Raw genomic sequence first — 17,491 nt, 5'->3', positions numbered from 1 at the left:
CGAACCCGGCTCGGCCAAGCTGGCTGTGCCCTACCGCTGTGCTATCTCTCCTCTAGAATAATTGATTGTTAGTGAATGTTTGTGTATATAATTTCTTGTGGCACAATACCAGAAAGAAATGTCGATTTGTTTGTATAGATATACTACTGTCAACAGATTGGAAACTAAGGGCCCCTTTAATTTTTTTTTTTTTTAACTATTTGAGACACGACTTGATTACATAGTTCATTTTAGATACTGTGTAAGAGCCCCAGTAAAATACATTGAGTATTTCCCTATACATTATTTGTAATGATAATGCTTTTGAAGATATTGTGCTGTGGGGGTTTGCATCAGAGGAAGCCCGTGATCATCATTAGCACTCATTCATTCTGCAGGAGCACCTGTTTTTATTTTAGACATGGGAGGCGCAAGTATCAATAAAACATGATCCGAGCCTCTGGTAAGCCCTCTGGTTTATATTAAGGAGAGAAAGATACTGCAACGGATAATTGCCTTTTTAAGAGATCCATTCAGCATTGGAAAGTCCTGTAGCCCTCTCAAGGGTGGGGGCTTGGGCAGCCAGGGGACACGGTGGCCCTCCAGGAAGGTCTTGAAGGAGCAACGGGAAGTTCCTGCCCGTCTGGGGAAGAGGCCTGATGGCGAGAACGGGAAAGGTTGGGGGCGGGCTGGGAGGGAGCCGGGCCGGAGGCTGGAGGAAGGAGCATCAGGGAGTTGGGGGTCTTATCCTTGGAGTAGTAGGAAATGGGTACACTATTTAACTCAGGGCCTGCGTTATCACACTGAAAGCAGTGTGGTCTGAAGGAAGAAATGTGGCACGCACCTCTATAAAGCTAGTGAGAAGGATGGTGGCCCGAGGCCGGATAGCATGGCAGCATGTCAGGCACTTGCCAGTGTATGCAGCCAGCCCCGCTTTCCCTGCGCTGCGTGAGGCCTCCCGAGCCCTGCCAGGTTTCATCCCCAAGCACAGAGCCAGTGCGACCCCAAAACAGACGGGCAGGAAGGAAGTCGTTGGTTATCTGCAGGGACTAGAGAGGGATGGTGTGTTACTCGGGTAAAGGGAGAGGGGAGAGATCAGCTGAAAATACAGACTGGAGTCCTGGCACAGTGTAGATGTCAAATTCCAAAGCAGTGCACCTGAAACCTATATAATGAAATAAACCAATGCTAACCTCGAACTTTAAAAAGAAAATAAAACAACAGCTTTTAATTGTTGTACTTTGCTAAGCAAAACACATGAGTTCAGCTGGGGGAATAGCCCGGAGGACAGGGGCACACGTGCTCTGCATGCAGGAGAGAGACCTCGGTTCAATCCCTGCAGAGGACTATGCGTATGATCAAAGTATCTATTATTTTTCTTTTTTAATTCTAAAGACATAGGAGTTTATGCTAAGAGGATAGCGGTGTGGCTAACAAAAGTGTAGATCGGGTTCTGGAGAGACAGTACAGCAGGTAGGGTGCTTACCTTGGACACAGCTGACCTGGTTTTTGACACTCGGGACCCCATTGAGTCCCCAAGCCTGCCAGAAGTGAGCCAGGAGTCAGCCCTGAGCACCTGCAGGTGTGGACCCAACACAGCCAGAGCTGTCCAGGTCGGAGAATTGCCTCCGTGGAAACGATCCACAGGATACTCTTGGGCCAGGGCAGACACAGAGGCTCAAGCTGGGCCTGGCACACGTCCAGAGGCCCTGTGAACATGGCCTCCCCCAAGTAATCCAGGCCCACGGTGTGATCTTGTGATTCCCTGCACCACGGGAAGTGGGGCGGGTGGGGGGGGAACAGAGCACTGAAGTGGCCTGCGTGCTGAGGCGAAAGGAGCCTGGTTTGGGGGGCAGGGGGGTGGCTGGAAAGAAAAGCGGGATTGTTCACTCTCTGGCTTTTGTTGGGGTTTGGGGGCGGGGGTGGCAAGAGTTTCTGTTCTGAACAAAACCAGTTTAGTCTTTCCAAGAAATTCTAGTAGGCGCGTCTGGCCGGAACTTTGGAGTATGTTTACCATAGGGGGGAAATTTTTTCCCTTGGATGGAAAGCTACTGCCCGTGAACACCGGAGCCTGGGCGGCTGGCGGGGCCCTTGTCCCTGCTGCACAACCTGCGTTACCGCTCGGTGGCTCCCTGGCCTCCAGTGGGCCTTGGCCGAGGAAATGGCCACGGGTATCCCATGCCCTTGGTTTTGTTCTGCTTTGTTTGGGGGCCACACCCAGCAGTGCTCAGGGCTCCTGGCTCTGCACTCAGGGACCACTCCATGGTGGGGGCTCTGGGGATTGAACCCAGTTGACCAAGAACAGGAGGACAAGTGTCCTCCATGCTGTACTGTCGCTTCAGTCCCTCCTGTTTTTTTTTTTTCCCCACATGTTTCAAAAATAAATTTCGCCTACCTTCCCATACGGAGCTCTTCTTAACCGTCCTCCTCCCGGTTTTTCCGTGTGATTTCTCACGCTGTGGCATGTTCCCTTGTCTCTGCGCTTGGGGCCGTGCAGTGGAGTTGCTGGCGGCTCACGGCAGCTGCAGCCGAGTGTGGCCAGGAGTGGTGGTAGCTCTATATTTAGTAAGCCATAGGGTTTGTAGTGCACTTGCAGATTCCATCAGGATAAAATGGTTTCTATAAATGTCGCATTTTTCGAGGGCACTATTATTATCACCCGTTCGAGAAGTACAGCAGCTAATAGGTGTGGATTCGTGCACACGACAGAGACGCAAACCCGTTTTCAAGAGCTTGCTGGGTGTAGTTTAAATACTCAGCCTTAATCACAGGGATCCTATTTTTACTCTCTGAATCTTGAATTGCAGGGCTTTTACTCAAGTGTTTACCTTTGGTCCGACATTCCGAGCAGAGAATTCTCAGAGCCGGCGACACCTAGCCGAGTTCTATATGGTGGAAGCCGAGATTTCGTTTGTCGAGAGCCTTCAGGATCTCATGAAGGTAGGCACGCAAGAATTGGAAGTCACATCTAAAGATCCAGCGTCTGTAACAGCCCAGTGTCTCTCAGTATTGTTTGGTTTTGTTTCGGGACCACACCTAGAGTGCTCAGGGCTTACTCCTGCCTCTGCACTGTGGGGTCACTCCTGGGAGGGTTGCCCAGAGGACTATAATATGGGATGCCAGGGATTGAGTCCAGGCCAGCCCCAAGCAAGGCAAGCTCCCTCCTTCCTGTGCTGGCTCTCTGGTCCAGCAAAGTGCTTCTGAAGTACACATTTTTACCTCAGAACTGTGACCTGTGTTCATACAGTGAAGATGGATAATCACTCACTCATCATCTACTGAATGCCTCTAGAGTAAGTAGACGGCAGTGGCTCTCTGCCTTTCTGCACCTGGGAATCAGCACCTCTCTGAACACCTGTGGACCAGCAGTTACCAAACTGGTGTAGACCACCATCTTTATACCCTCTCTGCACCTTTTGGACCAGCCTGGGCCCCGAGTCCCATGTTTCAGCCTCTGGTGTAAAAGTATAGGCATTGTTTGGCAGATTAAATTCATACTCTAGCTCTGCTAGTAACTTGGTTATGTCATTTACCCTTGGGTTTTTTATCAAGTGAGACCTACCTCATAAGGTTCTTGGGAGGATTAAATGAAACAGAAATGATGTGTATAATTTGGAGTGCTTAAGAGGTGGTCAGCGGTAGCCTTATTCCCTAAGCACGTAGGAAAGCATCGCTGGGGCTGGCACATCTCGAGGGCTGTATCAGAAAGATCCCTGGGCACTGCCACAGCGCTGTGTTTGGGGGGATCAGAGGTAAGGCTGAAGAGGTGGGCAGGAGCCAAATCTTGAAAGACCTGGTATTTTGATACCGCGGGAGTCTGACCTTTATGCAAAAGAGGGAGCACTCCCACCTCCCCCTGCTTCCAGAAACCCAGGCAGCCACGTCCACGCCCCACACTGTCTCCACGTAAGCCCACCTACCAGCCTTATTCTCAAAATCTCACGTAGCCAAAACATTTCTTGGACGCCTGTTCTCACTGACCCCTCCAGGGCTCTCCCAGAGGTGGGCGGGCGGGCTTCCGTCCAGTCAAAGCCCTGCAGCCTCTCCCACACTCCAAAGCCCCCACCCGTGCCTCCAGCCAGACTCCATCACCTCAGGACTGACTGAGTCTCACAGAGCCTGGTCTGCTGAAAACTACAGGTACGCAGGTCCTCGTGGCTGAAAACCCCAGGCCTGCCTTCTCAGAATTGGGATGGGCAACTTTCCCCCACTGCACGCACTTCCAGAAGCCCCGGCAGCCCACGTCCCACCGAGGCTGCCTTATAAGCTCATCTGCGAAGCTCATCTGTGGACCTTGTTTCAGAGACTCAAATAAATATCAAAAGAAGAAAGGGGTGGAAAAAAGGAAAGAAAAGATGAAGCAGAGATAGTGCGATGGTCAGAGTTCCATTTTAGACTCTAGCAGCCCTCTGAGGAGTGCCTTTGTGGGACAGAAAATCAACAGAGAGGCCAGGCACAGACTGAGCACACAGCCTCTGGGCTCGGGCGGGCCAGGCTGGCTCTCAGCATTGCCGTGACTCGCTTTGTGACCTCAGACCAGAGGTCCCCACATTCATGTGGACAAATTCAACACATTTCAGAAGAAAATTTCCCAGTGCTTCCCTGGAAATATTCCTTCTTTAAGCAAATAGACAGTGCCCCCAATTGCACCCCAGGCTCCTGCCACCTCCACCCCCACCCCACCCCCATCCATTGGCATCCGGGGCCAGTATTGCCCACTTTGGGAAACAGTTAGACAATAGACATAGTTTCTCTCTGCCCCAATTTTCTCATATATAAAATAGAAATTAGTCCGCAGGCTAATTCAGAGGATTAGCTACAAGAAACTTAAGGCACTTGGCATAGTTTGTGGCATATTGAAAGTACCCACAAATTAGCTGTTACTGTGAATTATTTATCTGGTATCGTTGGGTTTAATGTCCTAGTTTAAATCTAGGATGGCGGTATGTTTATTTTAATGTTTTTCATCAACTCTCACTTCTGTTCATGTGCACGTCTTTCTGTTTTTCTTCGCCCAGTAAATGGCCCAGTTCCACTTTAGCTATAAATACCAATTGCACCACCAAAGCGAGTAGAGTCTATTTCATTTACTCAACTTAGGGTCGATTTCCTAGCAAACAAACCTTCAAGTGGAGCTTTGCATGAAGAGAGTTACTTGGGGACGTTCTCAGAAATGACACTTGGAAGGGAAGGGAACAGCATCCGAGAGAGGGGAAGGTTGAAGTGTGATGCATTTACACTGGTCTCGGCCACTTTGGAGCTGGGATGACTCTGCACAGTTGTCCCAGATGAGGACAAAGCCCCGCCACGTTCAGCCAGTCATCAGACATGGGTCCCCCTTGAAGAGTCAGACCTCAGGTAGAGCGTCCCTCTTGGCCTCAGTGATTTCTGAAGAGACAGTCAGCTGTGGACCTTTAGCAGCTACTGTAATCATGGGTGAGACTGTTGGCTTGGGCTAGCACTCCACCCACGCCCCACAGTACCCACTTCCCTACCCCTTTAATATTCCCCAATGACTGTTCTTTACTGGAGCGATAGCACAGTGGTAGGGCGTTTGCCTTGCACACAGCCAACATGGCTGACTCAAGTTCGATTCCTCCGCCCCTCTCGGAGAGCCCGGCAAGCTACCGAGAGTATCTCGCCCGCACGGCAGAGCCTGGCAAGCTCCCCGTGATGTATTCGATATGCCAGACACAGTAACAACAAAGTCTCCAATGGAGATGTTACTGGGCCCGCTCGAGCAAATCGATGAACAACGGGAGGACCGTGACCGTGACTGTTCTGGATATATTGTGACCCCCAGGAAGTGAGCAGGGGAACAAGCGAGAGTTTAGAACAGTGGATTTCAGTTTCTGGGCACAGAGGTGGGAGTAGCTTCTGAGCTACGACAAGTATCACACACATACACATACACACACAAACACACACACATACACACACTCCAAAAGAGAGAAATTGAAATGTTAGGATTCAACTTGGATAACCCATCTGACATGTGTCATCATGCAGTTTGATCATCTTACTTTGGCCCACGAGGCAGAATAAAGACCGCTATGAGGGACAAGCTTCTTTGTTGTCTCAAGTTATCTGGAAGGAACCGCTAGTTTGGGGTTCTTTAGTTCTCTTTGATGAGTATTTTCAAGGAAGGGCTCAGACTGGAGCCAGGCGTCAGCGTGTTCAGGGACAGTACTAGAGCCATGACTGGACATCGCTCCGGGGCAGACGTTTCCCCTGCAGAAGGCCCATCTGCTCCGTTTGATGTGCAGGAAGCCCTGTGCCACGGAGACCTCCATGGAGCTACAGGCTGGCAAATGACATAGCAGAATTAGTGTTCATAGTCGTGCTGTGAACCCCAGACGCGTTCCCAGTACCAAGTCGGCAACACAGCCATCTCCCCCATTCTTCCAGTCAAGCCTTTTCAGTGAGGGTGGACTCACATGCCTCTGCTGGGTGAGGAATTGATGGCTCTACTGGCATACATGGCGGACGTCAGCCTTTGCCGCTGTGTCACTCTTTCTTTTCAAAGGGTCAGCACAGATATTTGGACACTGAAAAATAAAAGGGGTAAGGAGGTTGTCTCCAGGGTGGAGAGAGAGTACAGCAGGTCCAACCTTGCACATGGCCAACATTTTTTTTTTCAATTCCTTAAAAATGTTCCAACAGATAAAACTTGAGGCAGACATTTGCTTTGGTACTGGAAGATATTTTGTCATCTTTTGATCTTTAAATGTGACTGAATTATTTTTAAATTAATCAGTAATGTGTTGAATAGCTGTTTCCCTATCTGGATTTTTCTTCTACTTCTTTTAAGATTATTTTTTTCTTAATCTTTGGTTTTAGCGGTCAGATCATGATCTTTCTTGAACTCATCCTATTTGGTTTTCCGGATTCCTAAATGTTTTCTCACCCAACCGTCTTTCTTTTACAATGGTTTCTGTCTTTTCTGATTCTGATACTCCACAAACACAATAGCAGGAATTTTGATATTGTACCATCATTCCCAGAAGCTGTGTTCATCTTGAGAATTTTTTTTTTCACTATATAATTTAGACTCGGTCATGTGAACTATTGACCCGGCCTTTTAATTCATCAATTCTATTTTCTATTTTTCCATTTTGCTTATAAACCCATTCTGTGAAATTTATATTTAGTTGCTGTAGTTTTTAATTCTAAAGTGTTAGGTTTTTTTTTTTCTTCTCAGCTTCTTTGTCTCTTTTGAGAATTCCTAACATCCTGCCGAAGAATGTTTATGATGCTTAGAATACCTGCTTGAAATTCTTTATCTGGTCGGGGCCAGAGTGATAGCACAGTGGATAGGGCATTTGCCTTACACACAGTCGACCCAGGTTCGATCCCTGGCATCCCATATGGTCCCCCAAGCACTGCCAGGAGTAATTCCTGAGTGCAAAACCAGAAGTAACCCCTGAGCATCGCTGGTTGTGACCCAAAACCAAAAAGGGAAAAAAAAAAATTCTTTATCCAGTCATCGAACATCTGGGTCATCTGTATATTTGCATATGTTACTGTCTTTTTCTTGAATCATCAGATTTTTCTGGTTCCTTATGTGGCCAGTATTTCTCATATCCTGAGTGATTTGAATGCAATACCATGAAGATCCTGTTGAGTTTCAGGAAATGATCTGATGTTGATTATTAGTCTTCCCCAATCTGCATGCTTCCTCCTTCACCCTTCTTTCTCTTCTCTTCTCATTAAACACGGTTCACTTTGTTTTAGTTTTGTTTTTGTTTTGTTTGGGGGGAGTCACACCCTGCCGATGCTCAGGGGTTACTCCTGGCTCTACACTCAGGAATTACTCCTGGCAGAGCTCAGGGGACCATATGTGATGCTGGGAGTCAAACCCAGATCGGCCACGTGCAAGGCAAACGCCCTTCCCACCGCGCTGTCGCTCCAGCCCCTAAATGTGGTTCACTTTGGACAATAAGTCTTTTCCCCACTTTCTGCAAGCAACTTCTCTGTCCGATTTTCAAAATCTTTGCCAAGCTGTAAGGAGTCCTTCTAGTACATGTGCCACACGGCTGTCGGTGTGGCTGCGACTGTGGTTCACTGCTTTACTCTTGCCCTGTCCTCTTTCGGGTTTGTTCTGTATGTGGTTCCTTAGAGGGATTCCCCAGTCTTGTTCATCTACAGAATTCAGATATTTTCTCCTGCCGTGTCTGGCCACGCATCCGGTCCCTCCGGCCAGAAAGACAGGTTCGGCTAAGGCTTTCAGTCTGGCCCGTGTTGTCTTTCTTTCTGCATGACAGTTGACCATCTTTGGGTCAAATGGGAAGAGAGAAGTTTAAAAAGAGATGGGGCTTTCCCCACGCACTCCTCAGAGAGCAGAAGCCCTTTCTCACAGCTCCTCCGGGTGGAGAAGTGGATTTTTCTCTTTGGGTTTTCGGGGCTGTGGTCTGTGATGTCAGGCCAGTGGCTGCCGGAGACAGAACCAGACGAAAGAGGAACACGCCAGGGGAAGAGGCCCGGGGCTGCCACCCAGTTAGTTCATTGGTCCTCCATCAAAGCCAGAGAGAGGCAGCACAGGAGCCCTGGAACACATCCCCCGCCAGGCCATTCTCAGCTTGGCACACCCGCGTCTGCTGGGATTACTCCCATTTCTAACCCTTCCCTAGTCAGTCGCTCTTTGTAGTCTCTTCAGATTTTTTTTTTTTTAATCTGTGACTGGATCAAAAGGTGTAGTGATTGACTTATCCTAATCTTGGCCTGCGAGGTCAATAAAATGGCTAACTTATTAACATTTCACGTTTTAACGTGCAGAAGTGCTTCAGGGATGCGTTAATGTAGTCAGACAAGAAGGAGTCTGATTGTTGACCTTCATAAAGTTAATACTAAGGAGATACTTAATTCAGATGAAAACATCCCATTGAGGCGGGGTGGGGGGGATGCTTGGCCCTACGTTGCTGGCCTTGCAGGTGTGCGGCCCTGGGTTTGAGCCTCAGGCTAATCAAAAATATAAATTATCCTGATTTTGAGGTCAAGAGATGTAATAATTTTTTTAACTGTTGTTTTATTTTGTTTTGGGGACACACCTGGCAGTTTTCAGGACTTGCTTCTGGTTCTGCACTCAAGGATTTCACTCCTGGCAAAACTCAGGGAACTACAGGAGGTACCAGGAATTGAATCCTAGTGGGTCACGTGTACCCCCACTGTACTGTCACTCTGGCCCTGAAAGGGGCATGTAGTATTGAAGGAGCCGGCAACTTGATTACAATATAAAAAATTTTATTTTCTTCTGAAAACAGAAGACAAAGGTCTACTCCCCTCACCCCCGCAAAAAAAAAAATAACCTCCTACCTCTCATCATTCTCTCTCTTTTATATACTAGATTCTGGAGAAGTTTTTTATCTTGATGAAAAATAGTCTCTTAAATATTCTACCAGAATACCATAACAAAGAAATTTTTTTTTCCAAGATTTCATAAGATGTGGGCAATTAAAAATCACTGTTTTCAGTTTGCGGCAGAAAAGTGAATGGATTATGCATTAATCCACACCACCATGCCTGCCTGGAAGGGAAAGGGTGGTGCTCCCTTCCGCCTTTTCCCCTCTGGAAAGCAAGATGGCAGCCGCCTCAGAGTCTTTTGAAAAGCCAAGTATGAGCTGGTCCTGACGGGACGACTGAAACCTCATGGGAAGGGGGGTGTTCCCGGGTCCTTCATGCCCTACCGAGGTTATGAGTTGCCCTCCATGAGTGGCTCTCTGACATGGCCATGGCTCTAGAGCCACAGAAACCAATCTTAAAATTATGTGACTCTCAGCAGAAATACTTCCAGGCTTAATAAGTAAAGTATCAGAAATCCAAAATCGCGCGGCCGCTATTGCAGCCGCATGACATCATTTGGTTTTTGTAACCAGCTGTAGAAAACAAATTATTTTCACAATGCCTTTTCAGTGGGTCTGATTTTGGGGTGTAAACTCTAACTAATAATGGTGAATCTTTTGTTGAAACAATAAATCTATCAAAGTAGGGGGAAAAAAAGGAACTGCTAGGTATCTCCCTTCTTTTCAGTAGGAATAATTAACATTTATGGCATTTGTTCCTAAAAATGGGTGATATAGGCTAGGTTTCAGCTGACCTTAATGCAGCCTATTTGATTGTTTCTGTTTTTCTGACTGACCTGGTGGAGACAAGATTTCCCAGAATTCCAGTAGTCATCTACATGAAGTCAAGAGAATTTAAATAAGATGTTATTTGATAGTCATTTTCATTGTTTCAAGATGTTTTTGTCTTTCAGCTTGTACGTGGCTGTCAAAAAAGCTGGGTGAATGGGAAGACTAAAAATTAAATGTTTCACTCTGGTACATCTACACAGTGTACTATGCAGCCATTAGAAGAGTTGAAATCATGAAATTCACATATAAGTGGATGGATATGGAGAGTATCATGCTAAGTGAAATTAGTCAGAAAGAGAAGGTCAGACATAGAATGACTGCACTAATTTGTGGAATATAGAGTAGCATATATAAGACTGGCGCCTTAGACCACTCGGCTGGAGCAATAGCACAGGGGTAGGGCGTTTGCCTTGCACGCAGCCAACATGGCCAACCCGAGTTCGATTCCTCCGCCCCTCTCGGAGAGCCCGGCAAACTACCGAGAGTATCTCGCCCGCACGGCAGAGCCCGGCAAGCTCCCCTTGACGTATTCGATATGCCAGACACAGTAACAACAAAGTCTCCAATGGAGACGTTACTGGGCCCGCTCGAGCAAATCGATGAACAACGGGAGGACAGTGACAGTGACATAAGATATAAGACTAACACCAAAGGACGATCACACCATGGTTTGGAAGCCGGGGGGAAAAGGCAGTTAGGATGGAGAGGGCACCACTAGGGCACCACTAAGTAAATGATGATTGGAGGGATCGCCCAGGTTGGGAGATGTGTGCTGAAATTAGTCCAAGGACCAAACACAATGACCTCTTAGTATCTGTATCTCAAATCACAATGCCCAAAATTAGAGAGTAAGAAAGACTGTACCTGCCACAGAGGCAGGGAGCGGGGTAGGGTGGGGTGGTGGGTGGGACACTCAGAACAATGGTAGTGGAAAATGTGCACTGGTGGAAAGATGGGTGCTTGAGCATTGTTCGAATGAAACACACTCATGCAAGTTTGTAACTGTATCTCACGGTCATCCAATAAATTTTTATTTTAAAAAAAATTCGCCATTTCTACAAACTCAGCAACACTGAGAACATGAGAGAGGTCTTCTAAGCTACATCCACTGGGACTTTGTATTGTGCCTATCAAGGTGACAGGCGGGATGGGGTGGGATTGGAGCGGGGGAGGGGGGGAGAATCTGGGAAGGGATGTTGACACTGGTGGTGGGATTGTTATTGAAATGTTACATGCCTAAAACTCAGTGATCAATAACTTTGTAAATCACCGTTCTTTAATTAAAAAATTAAAATTAGAAAAACAATTTAATCACTCTTTCTGTGATTTAGTCATAGGTTGTAAGCATCTGTGCCATATACTGGCACTCCAGCCGAAATTCTGTTTCCTGTGAGTATATTGTAGACCATAGTCTAAAAGTCACACCTTTAAACGCCAGTGATCTTTACCTGGAAACTCAACGCTCGGGAGAGGCGCGGATCAACCACCCTGGGGTCAAAGTCTCTGTCAGACAATGGGTGTATTGTGCCCCCCACAAGGCCCAGCCCTTCTCCCTGCCCCTCTTCCTCCCAAGCTGCATGGACTTAACTGTAAAGATCCAAGAATTGGGCCCTTCATAAACCCCATGGTGGCTTAGTGATTTCTTTGTCTCACTGCCAGGTTTAAGAGGATATGCCCTTCAGGTAAACAATCTTTCCCCTTTTACAAGTTATTCCTTCTTCCTGTACAAACTGTCACTGTCCCTGTCCTCCCGTTGTTCATCGATTTGCTCGAGCCGGCCCAGTAGCACAGCAGCAGGGCATTTGCCTTGCGCGCAGCCAGCCCGGCTGAGCTGGGTTCGATTCCTCTGCCCCTCTCGGAGAGCCCAGCAAGCTACCGAGAGTATCTTGCCCGCATGGCAATGCCTGGCAAGCTTCCCAGGACGTATTTGATATGCCAAACACAGTAACAACAAGTCTCAAAATGGAGACGTTACTGGGCCTGTACAAACTATAGACATAAAAATATATGGCTAAATCTATGTGGCTGTCACTTGACAAGTATTTCACTCCATATGATGGTGCCACATTGTTTCAATACATACTAGTTGACTCCTCGGATTCAGGTTTTGCTAGGGTCTGTCAGTGATTTTGAGGGGATATGAGCAAATGAAAGTGTGTGACTAGAGTTTTTGGAGGGTTTATTATGTGCTCATTAACTTGAAACCAAAAATTCAAATTGTGATTAAAATGTTTTTGAAGTATTTTCCATTCCAGTCTAGTCTTTTTTTGTCTTCTTAAGTTTTTCCCATGAGACTTCCATAGATTCCCATGGTAGCAAGAATTCTTACAGACTACAACTTGTATTTTATAATGAGTTGTGTTATTCTTTGTACTTTGGCAAAGCAAGAGTGTAGGTATTTAGTACTTTATTTTTGCTTCTCTGATTTTAAAGTTCACTTTCAGGACTTCAATAGTAGAATAGCAGGTAGGGCATTTGCCTTGCACCTCAGACCCAGGTTCAATCTACAGCTCCACGTACGGTCCCCCAAGCACAGCACCAGAACATGAGCACCCTGGGGCATGGTCCAAAAAATACAACCAAAAGGGGGGGGGGGGGGTTTGGTTGGTGCAGGGGGGAATCTCATTTTCATTTGCCTGTGAGTTAATGGGTACTTTTTGGTGATTCCACAGCAGTTGATGTTTGCCTTGTGCTTTGAGCTACAAATTCAGCTTTCTCTTATTGTAGGTGGTTAATTTTAATCTCATAGTGATATAAATGAGGAACTATTATTTTCTTGACTGTCCAAGTTGACACGGTGTTGACATGGTATTGACACGGTACACTGGCACCAGTCACTCTGAACTGTCCGTGTGTTGTTCCTTTAAAAGGTTCTCTAACGGGGGCCTCCCCTGACCTAAGGGTCTGGAGCCAGGCCCAGTGATGCCAGGTAGTGTGGCTCTGATGGTTTCAGGTGCAGACAGTTCCTGGGATAAGGCACTGCACAAGCTGGGTAGAGCTGAGCCCCACCCTCCAGTGCTCGCTCGCAGTGAGGGGGATCCCACCCAGGGCCTCACACACCAAGACATGCACGCTTACCCTCTGCCTTCTCTCTCTGGCCCCGACATTCCATTTCACTGTAGGATTGAAGCTGCCAACACAAGACACGGATGCCCTCTCTGAGGCAGAGTGGGGATGCCACCGCTCATCAGCCTGGGAACCTGCACTCCAGGACTAAGAGCTGCAGGGGGTTCCTAGCTGCTGGGGTCCTGGAGGGTGCCTGGGTGGGACCCTGCCCAGGTTTTCCCTGGAAAGAGCTGCTCGTCAGGCAATTCTGTGGTTTCTCTTAGGTCATGGAGGGACTTTTCAAGACCACGACAATGACAGTTCTCTCCAACTGCCCGGAGGATGTCGAGCTCTGCCACAGGTTCATAGCTCCTGGCCAAAAGGTAATTTGTTTTATGGATAAGGCCTAGTGCCATATGAATACACTAATGATGTAAAGTAAATACAATTACATTCGGTGACTTTTTTTTTCTCTCTTCTTACCAAGGACAGATTAGAACATATGCTTAAAAACAACTTTTTAATGTAAGTACACGTCCTTTATACCATCCCTAAACTTAAGTCATATTCTACCCTGTTTCTCATGCTGCATTAAGAAGTGTTTAGACAGTGTTTGCATATCACACTCCTCGGAGTTGAGGTAGGCACCTGATGTTCTCATTATCATAATAGCTCTCGTGTCGGATTCATAGCCGATAATTATATTCGTGAGGAAATCATAGCAAGATAAATAAGCATAGTAATTATTGAATGCATTATTGCAATTCAAACTAATGCTTTTGTGAGCGAAATGCAGCTTGGTTAAAAAGTGGACCAAATTTATGCTTGTTTTGTCTGTTCTTCAATTTTTTTTCTTTCCATCCTCTGTGTTTTCTTTTTGGTGGAGGTGAGGAGCATTGGGTCACACCTGTCTGCTCAGGGCTCACTCCTGGCTCCCTGATCAAGAACTACTCCTGGCAGTGTTCAGAGGACCATATTCAGTGCCAGGGATCAAATCTCGATCAGATAGGGCAAGGGCCTTACCCACTGGCCTGTGTCATCTGATCCCTGTCTTTTTCTTTTCATCTTCACTTGCTAATATTTGGTAATATATTCTAAATTGGTTGTATTCTACTCTTTAAAAAAATATAGGGGCCAGAGCATTAGTACAGCAGCTAGGGCATTTGCCTTGCATGCAGCCAACCCAAGTTTGATCCCCAACATCCCATATGGTCTCCCAAGCACCGCCAGGAGTAATTCCTGAGTGCAGAGCTAGGAGTAACCCCCTGAGCATCACTGGGTATGAGCCAAAAAGGAAAAAAATTAAAAATTAAAGATAGACCCCTGATTCTTAATAACATGTACATTATTGCCTTATTTCTTAAAATCCTATTCAGTAGTACTTCATATTGGACTGGTTTGTTCCACCAGCCATATTAATGAGTTGGCTGATTTCTTTCATAACTTATTACCAAATAAATGCACACTTGACGTGGAAGAACAGTTAGCAAGCACAAACAACTTATAAGACTTAGAATTCAGTGTGTCTGTGGTGTTTATATAAAGTAAGATTGATACTCAAATACTAGGAAACAAAACTTTGGAGCTTAAGTTGGTATCATTCTTCACTTGTCATCTTTAGATTTAGAGAGTTTTTGCTCGAAGAGAATAGAAAAATCAACTTGTCTTTGAGAAGGGAAATGAAAACTTGTCAGAGTTGTCTCATGAGAGAACTGTGACCAACAGCCCAGACCTCAGGCTGCAGAAAAAGGAAGTGATGACTTCTTGAGCCTGGTCAAACTGTAAGGCACCAACCTGGAATCAGAGATGGGAAAGGTACCACAAAAGTAGGAGGTGGTGATGGATAGTACAGCAGGTAAAGCCAGGTACAATCCTCACTTCACAGGTGCTCCTTTGAGCACCGGGAGGGGTCTCCGAGCACCACTGTGTGTGACCCAAAAAATCAACAACAAAGAAGAAAAGAGGAAGACAGGAACTGTGTAACCGAGAATCAAATACAAAGTAGTGCTAGAGAAGGCTGTTGAGAATTTTCTTTCCATTTTCACTCAAATGTATGTTAAACGCTTACCATTGGAAGGCATGGTCCAGAACCTATAAAGTGCCTTATAGGAGTGAAGAGAGTGGCTGAAACAGCCAGCTTCCACCGAGCGCATACCAAACCAAGTAACACTAGCCACTAAAGAAGTCCAACATAATGTCGATTAGAATAATTACTACCGGGGGGTGGGGGCATTAGAAAAAAACAGAAATGAGAAGATAGCTGCAGAGCCATAGTACCACACCGCCCTTGCATGCCGCTGGCCCAGCTTCAGTTCCCAGCATCCTGTAATGGTCCTCGAAGCACTTCCCGGAGGGATCCCTGAGCGGAGCCAGAAGTGAGCCCTGTTGTGACCCAGAAACAAACAAAAAGAACGAGGAGGTAGAAACTCCAGATAGTATGCAAAGAGGATCTCGCTGAGGTGATTGGGGTCCGGGGAGGGGAGCACCCAGGGGTTGCTCAGGGGCCAGTGACACAACCTCAGGACAGTCCTGGAGAGGCCAGGGAGCAAACTCAGGGCCTCGTACACACAAGGCCCTTGGAGCTTCACTGGGGTGATTGTTGAGTTATGATCTAAAGAAGGCAACAAGCTTTCTTTACAACAACCCGTAGCTATACGGGTATGCGAGGAAAGAGTAGCCCAGGGCCAGGGGGAGGCTCAGAGCTGGAGTATTCACCTTGCATATAGGGATCCAAACTTCTCCCAGGCCAGAGGAGGGAGGGAGGGAGGAAGGAAGGGGAGAGGGGCTAGGGGAGGAGGCTGTTTGGGTGTGAAGGGTGAATAAGAGAGGAGGATAATAGAAGATAAAGTAAGGCCGGAGAGAGGGTTCGGAAATCGCAGGAGGCCTTTAGGCTACTGAGGACTCGGGGGTTCTGCTTGGCAGAAGTGGGAACGCCCTTGAGGTTCTCCACACACGGTGCGGACTAGCCCAGAACTGGACTTAACAGAATCGCTGTGAATGGTGCAGTCACGATTCTCCACAGAAAGACAACCCGCGAGATGTGTATATGCAGCTCAAGATTCGTCTGAAGGAATTCACTCACACCATTGTCGAACTTGGTAAATTCAAAATTGGATCGTGGGGAAGCAGCAGAGAGATATTACAGCAATAAGGCATTTACCTTGCACCTGGCCAAACCGGGTTTAATTCCCAGCACTTCCTATGGTCCCCTGAATCTCACCAGGAGTGATCCCCGCCCATCACTGGATGTAGCACACACACAAAAAAGAAAGAACCTTCAGGTGGGGAGTCTGGTAGGCCGGAGGCCCGGGACAGTCGTGGTGCGAGTCCAAAACCTACTTTTCCTTGGGGTTGTCTCTCTTGGTTCCAGTCAGGCCTCCCTGTCCACTAAGAATAGCCCACACACATGATGTAGGAGATCTGCTTCAGGCAAGTCCACTATTTAAATGTTATCTTCATTCAGAAAATACCTTGATGGAGACTCCATCCCCAACACTGCCAAAACAAAACAACACAAAACAAAACTTTACAGTAACATCCTGAATTTCACCAAATATGTGAGTCCCATAATGCAGCCAATTTGACAAATAAAATTACCCATTGCAGACCAGAGGGATGGCAGAGCAGGAAGTAAATCTTTGTAGTCTGGATGTATTTGGAAGTAATACCAATAGCAGCTGACAAGACAGAGTGAGTGAAGTATCTAGAGTGACCTTACGGTTGAGCCAGGCCTTTGTCTTGGGAAAGCCCCAGACGGATAGGGGACTCTGGGACCCTCTGAGTCGATGGAGGAGATGATATTGGAGTCAGCAGCATCCTTGGTCGAGACACTTGGGCGGGGAGTGACTTAGCAGTAGATCACTTGCCTATCATGTGTGAGGCCCCAGGTTCAATTCTTGGCTTTATAAAACAAAATACACACAAAGAAAAGAAAGAAAAAATATTAAGATGCTTTTTTTGAAAAAAAAATTTTGTATATATATTTTATTTTTTTAATTGAGTTTATTGATGAAGGTTCTATGATTTATAATACTGTTATTGGCGGTCTTCCATGAATCTAATTCCAGCACCATAACCATTACCGGTGTCCCCACCTCTCAGCCTGAGGACCTCATCACCCCTCCCTTTCCAACTCCCCAAACTTAATTTTGTTGCCTTTGGTCCTTTGTCACTACCTTGCTTTACTTCTTTAGGTCCCGCATATGAGTGAGATCATTCGGTATCTATCCCTTTTTCTATTTTTTGACTGACTTTTCTCCCGTGATACCCTCTAGTTCCATCCATGTCAAGGCACATTTCATGATTCTATCCTTTCTTGGAGCTGCATAGTATTCTAC

General features: G+C 46.7%; 1 protein-coding gene across 3 annotated transcripts in view; it reads left to right on the top strand.

Annotated features, from left to right (window-relative positions):
- Positions 1-17,491, top strand: part of NARS2 (asparaginyl-tRNA synthetase 2, mitochondrial) — a 149,703-nt gene that overhangs the window by 97,098 nt on the left and 35,114 nt on the right. For 2 of the 3 annotated variants that reach the window (XM_056116053.1, XM_056116051.1), the window contains 3 exons: positions 2,787-2,919; positions 13,439-13,537; positions 13,642-13,679. In XM_056116053.1, the coding sequence (XP_055972028.1) occupies positions 2,787-2,919; positions 13,439-13,537; positions 13,642-13,679 (270 nt within the window). The remainder of the gene's footprint in view (positions 1-2,786; positions 2,920-13,438; positions 13,538-13,641; positions 13,680-17,491) is intronic. The other variant, XM_056116052.1, reaches the window with a different exon arrangement.

This window comes from Sorex fumeus, unplaced genomic scaffold, assembly GCF_029834395.1.
Source record: "Sorex fumeus unplaced genomic scaffold, SorFum_2.1 ptg000030l, whole genome shotgun sequence".
In the NCBI taxonomy this organism is placed as follows: domain Eukaryota; kingdom Metazoa; phylum Chordata; class Mammalia; order Eulipotyphla; family Soricidae; genus Sorex; species Sorex fumeus.
The sequence above is the reverse complement of the archived record's forward strand: the minus strand, read 5'-3'. Positions and strand labels throughout refer to the sequence as shown.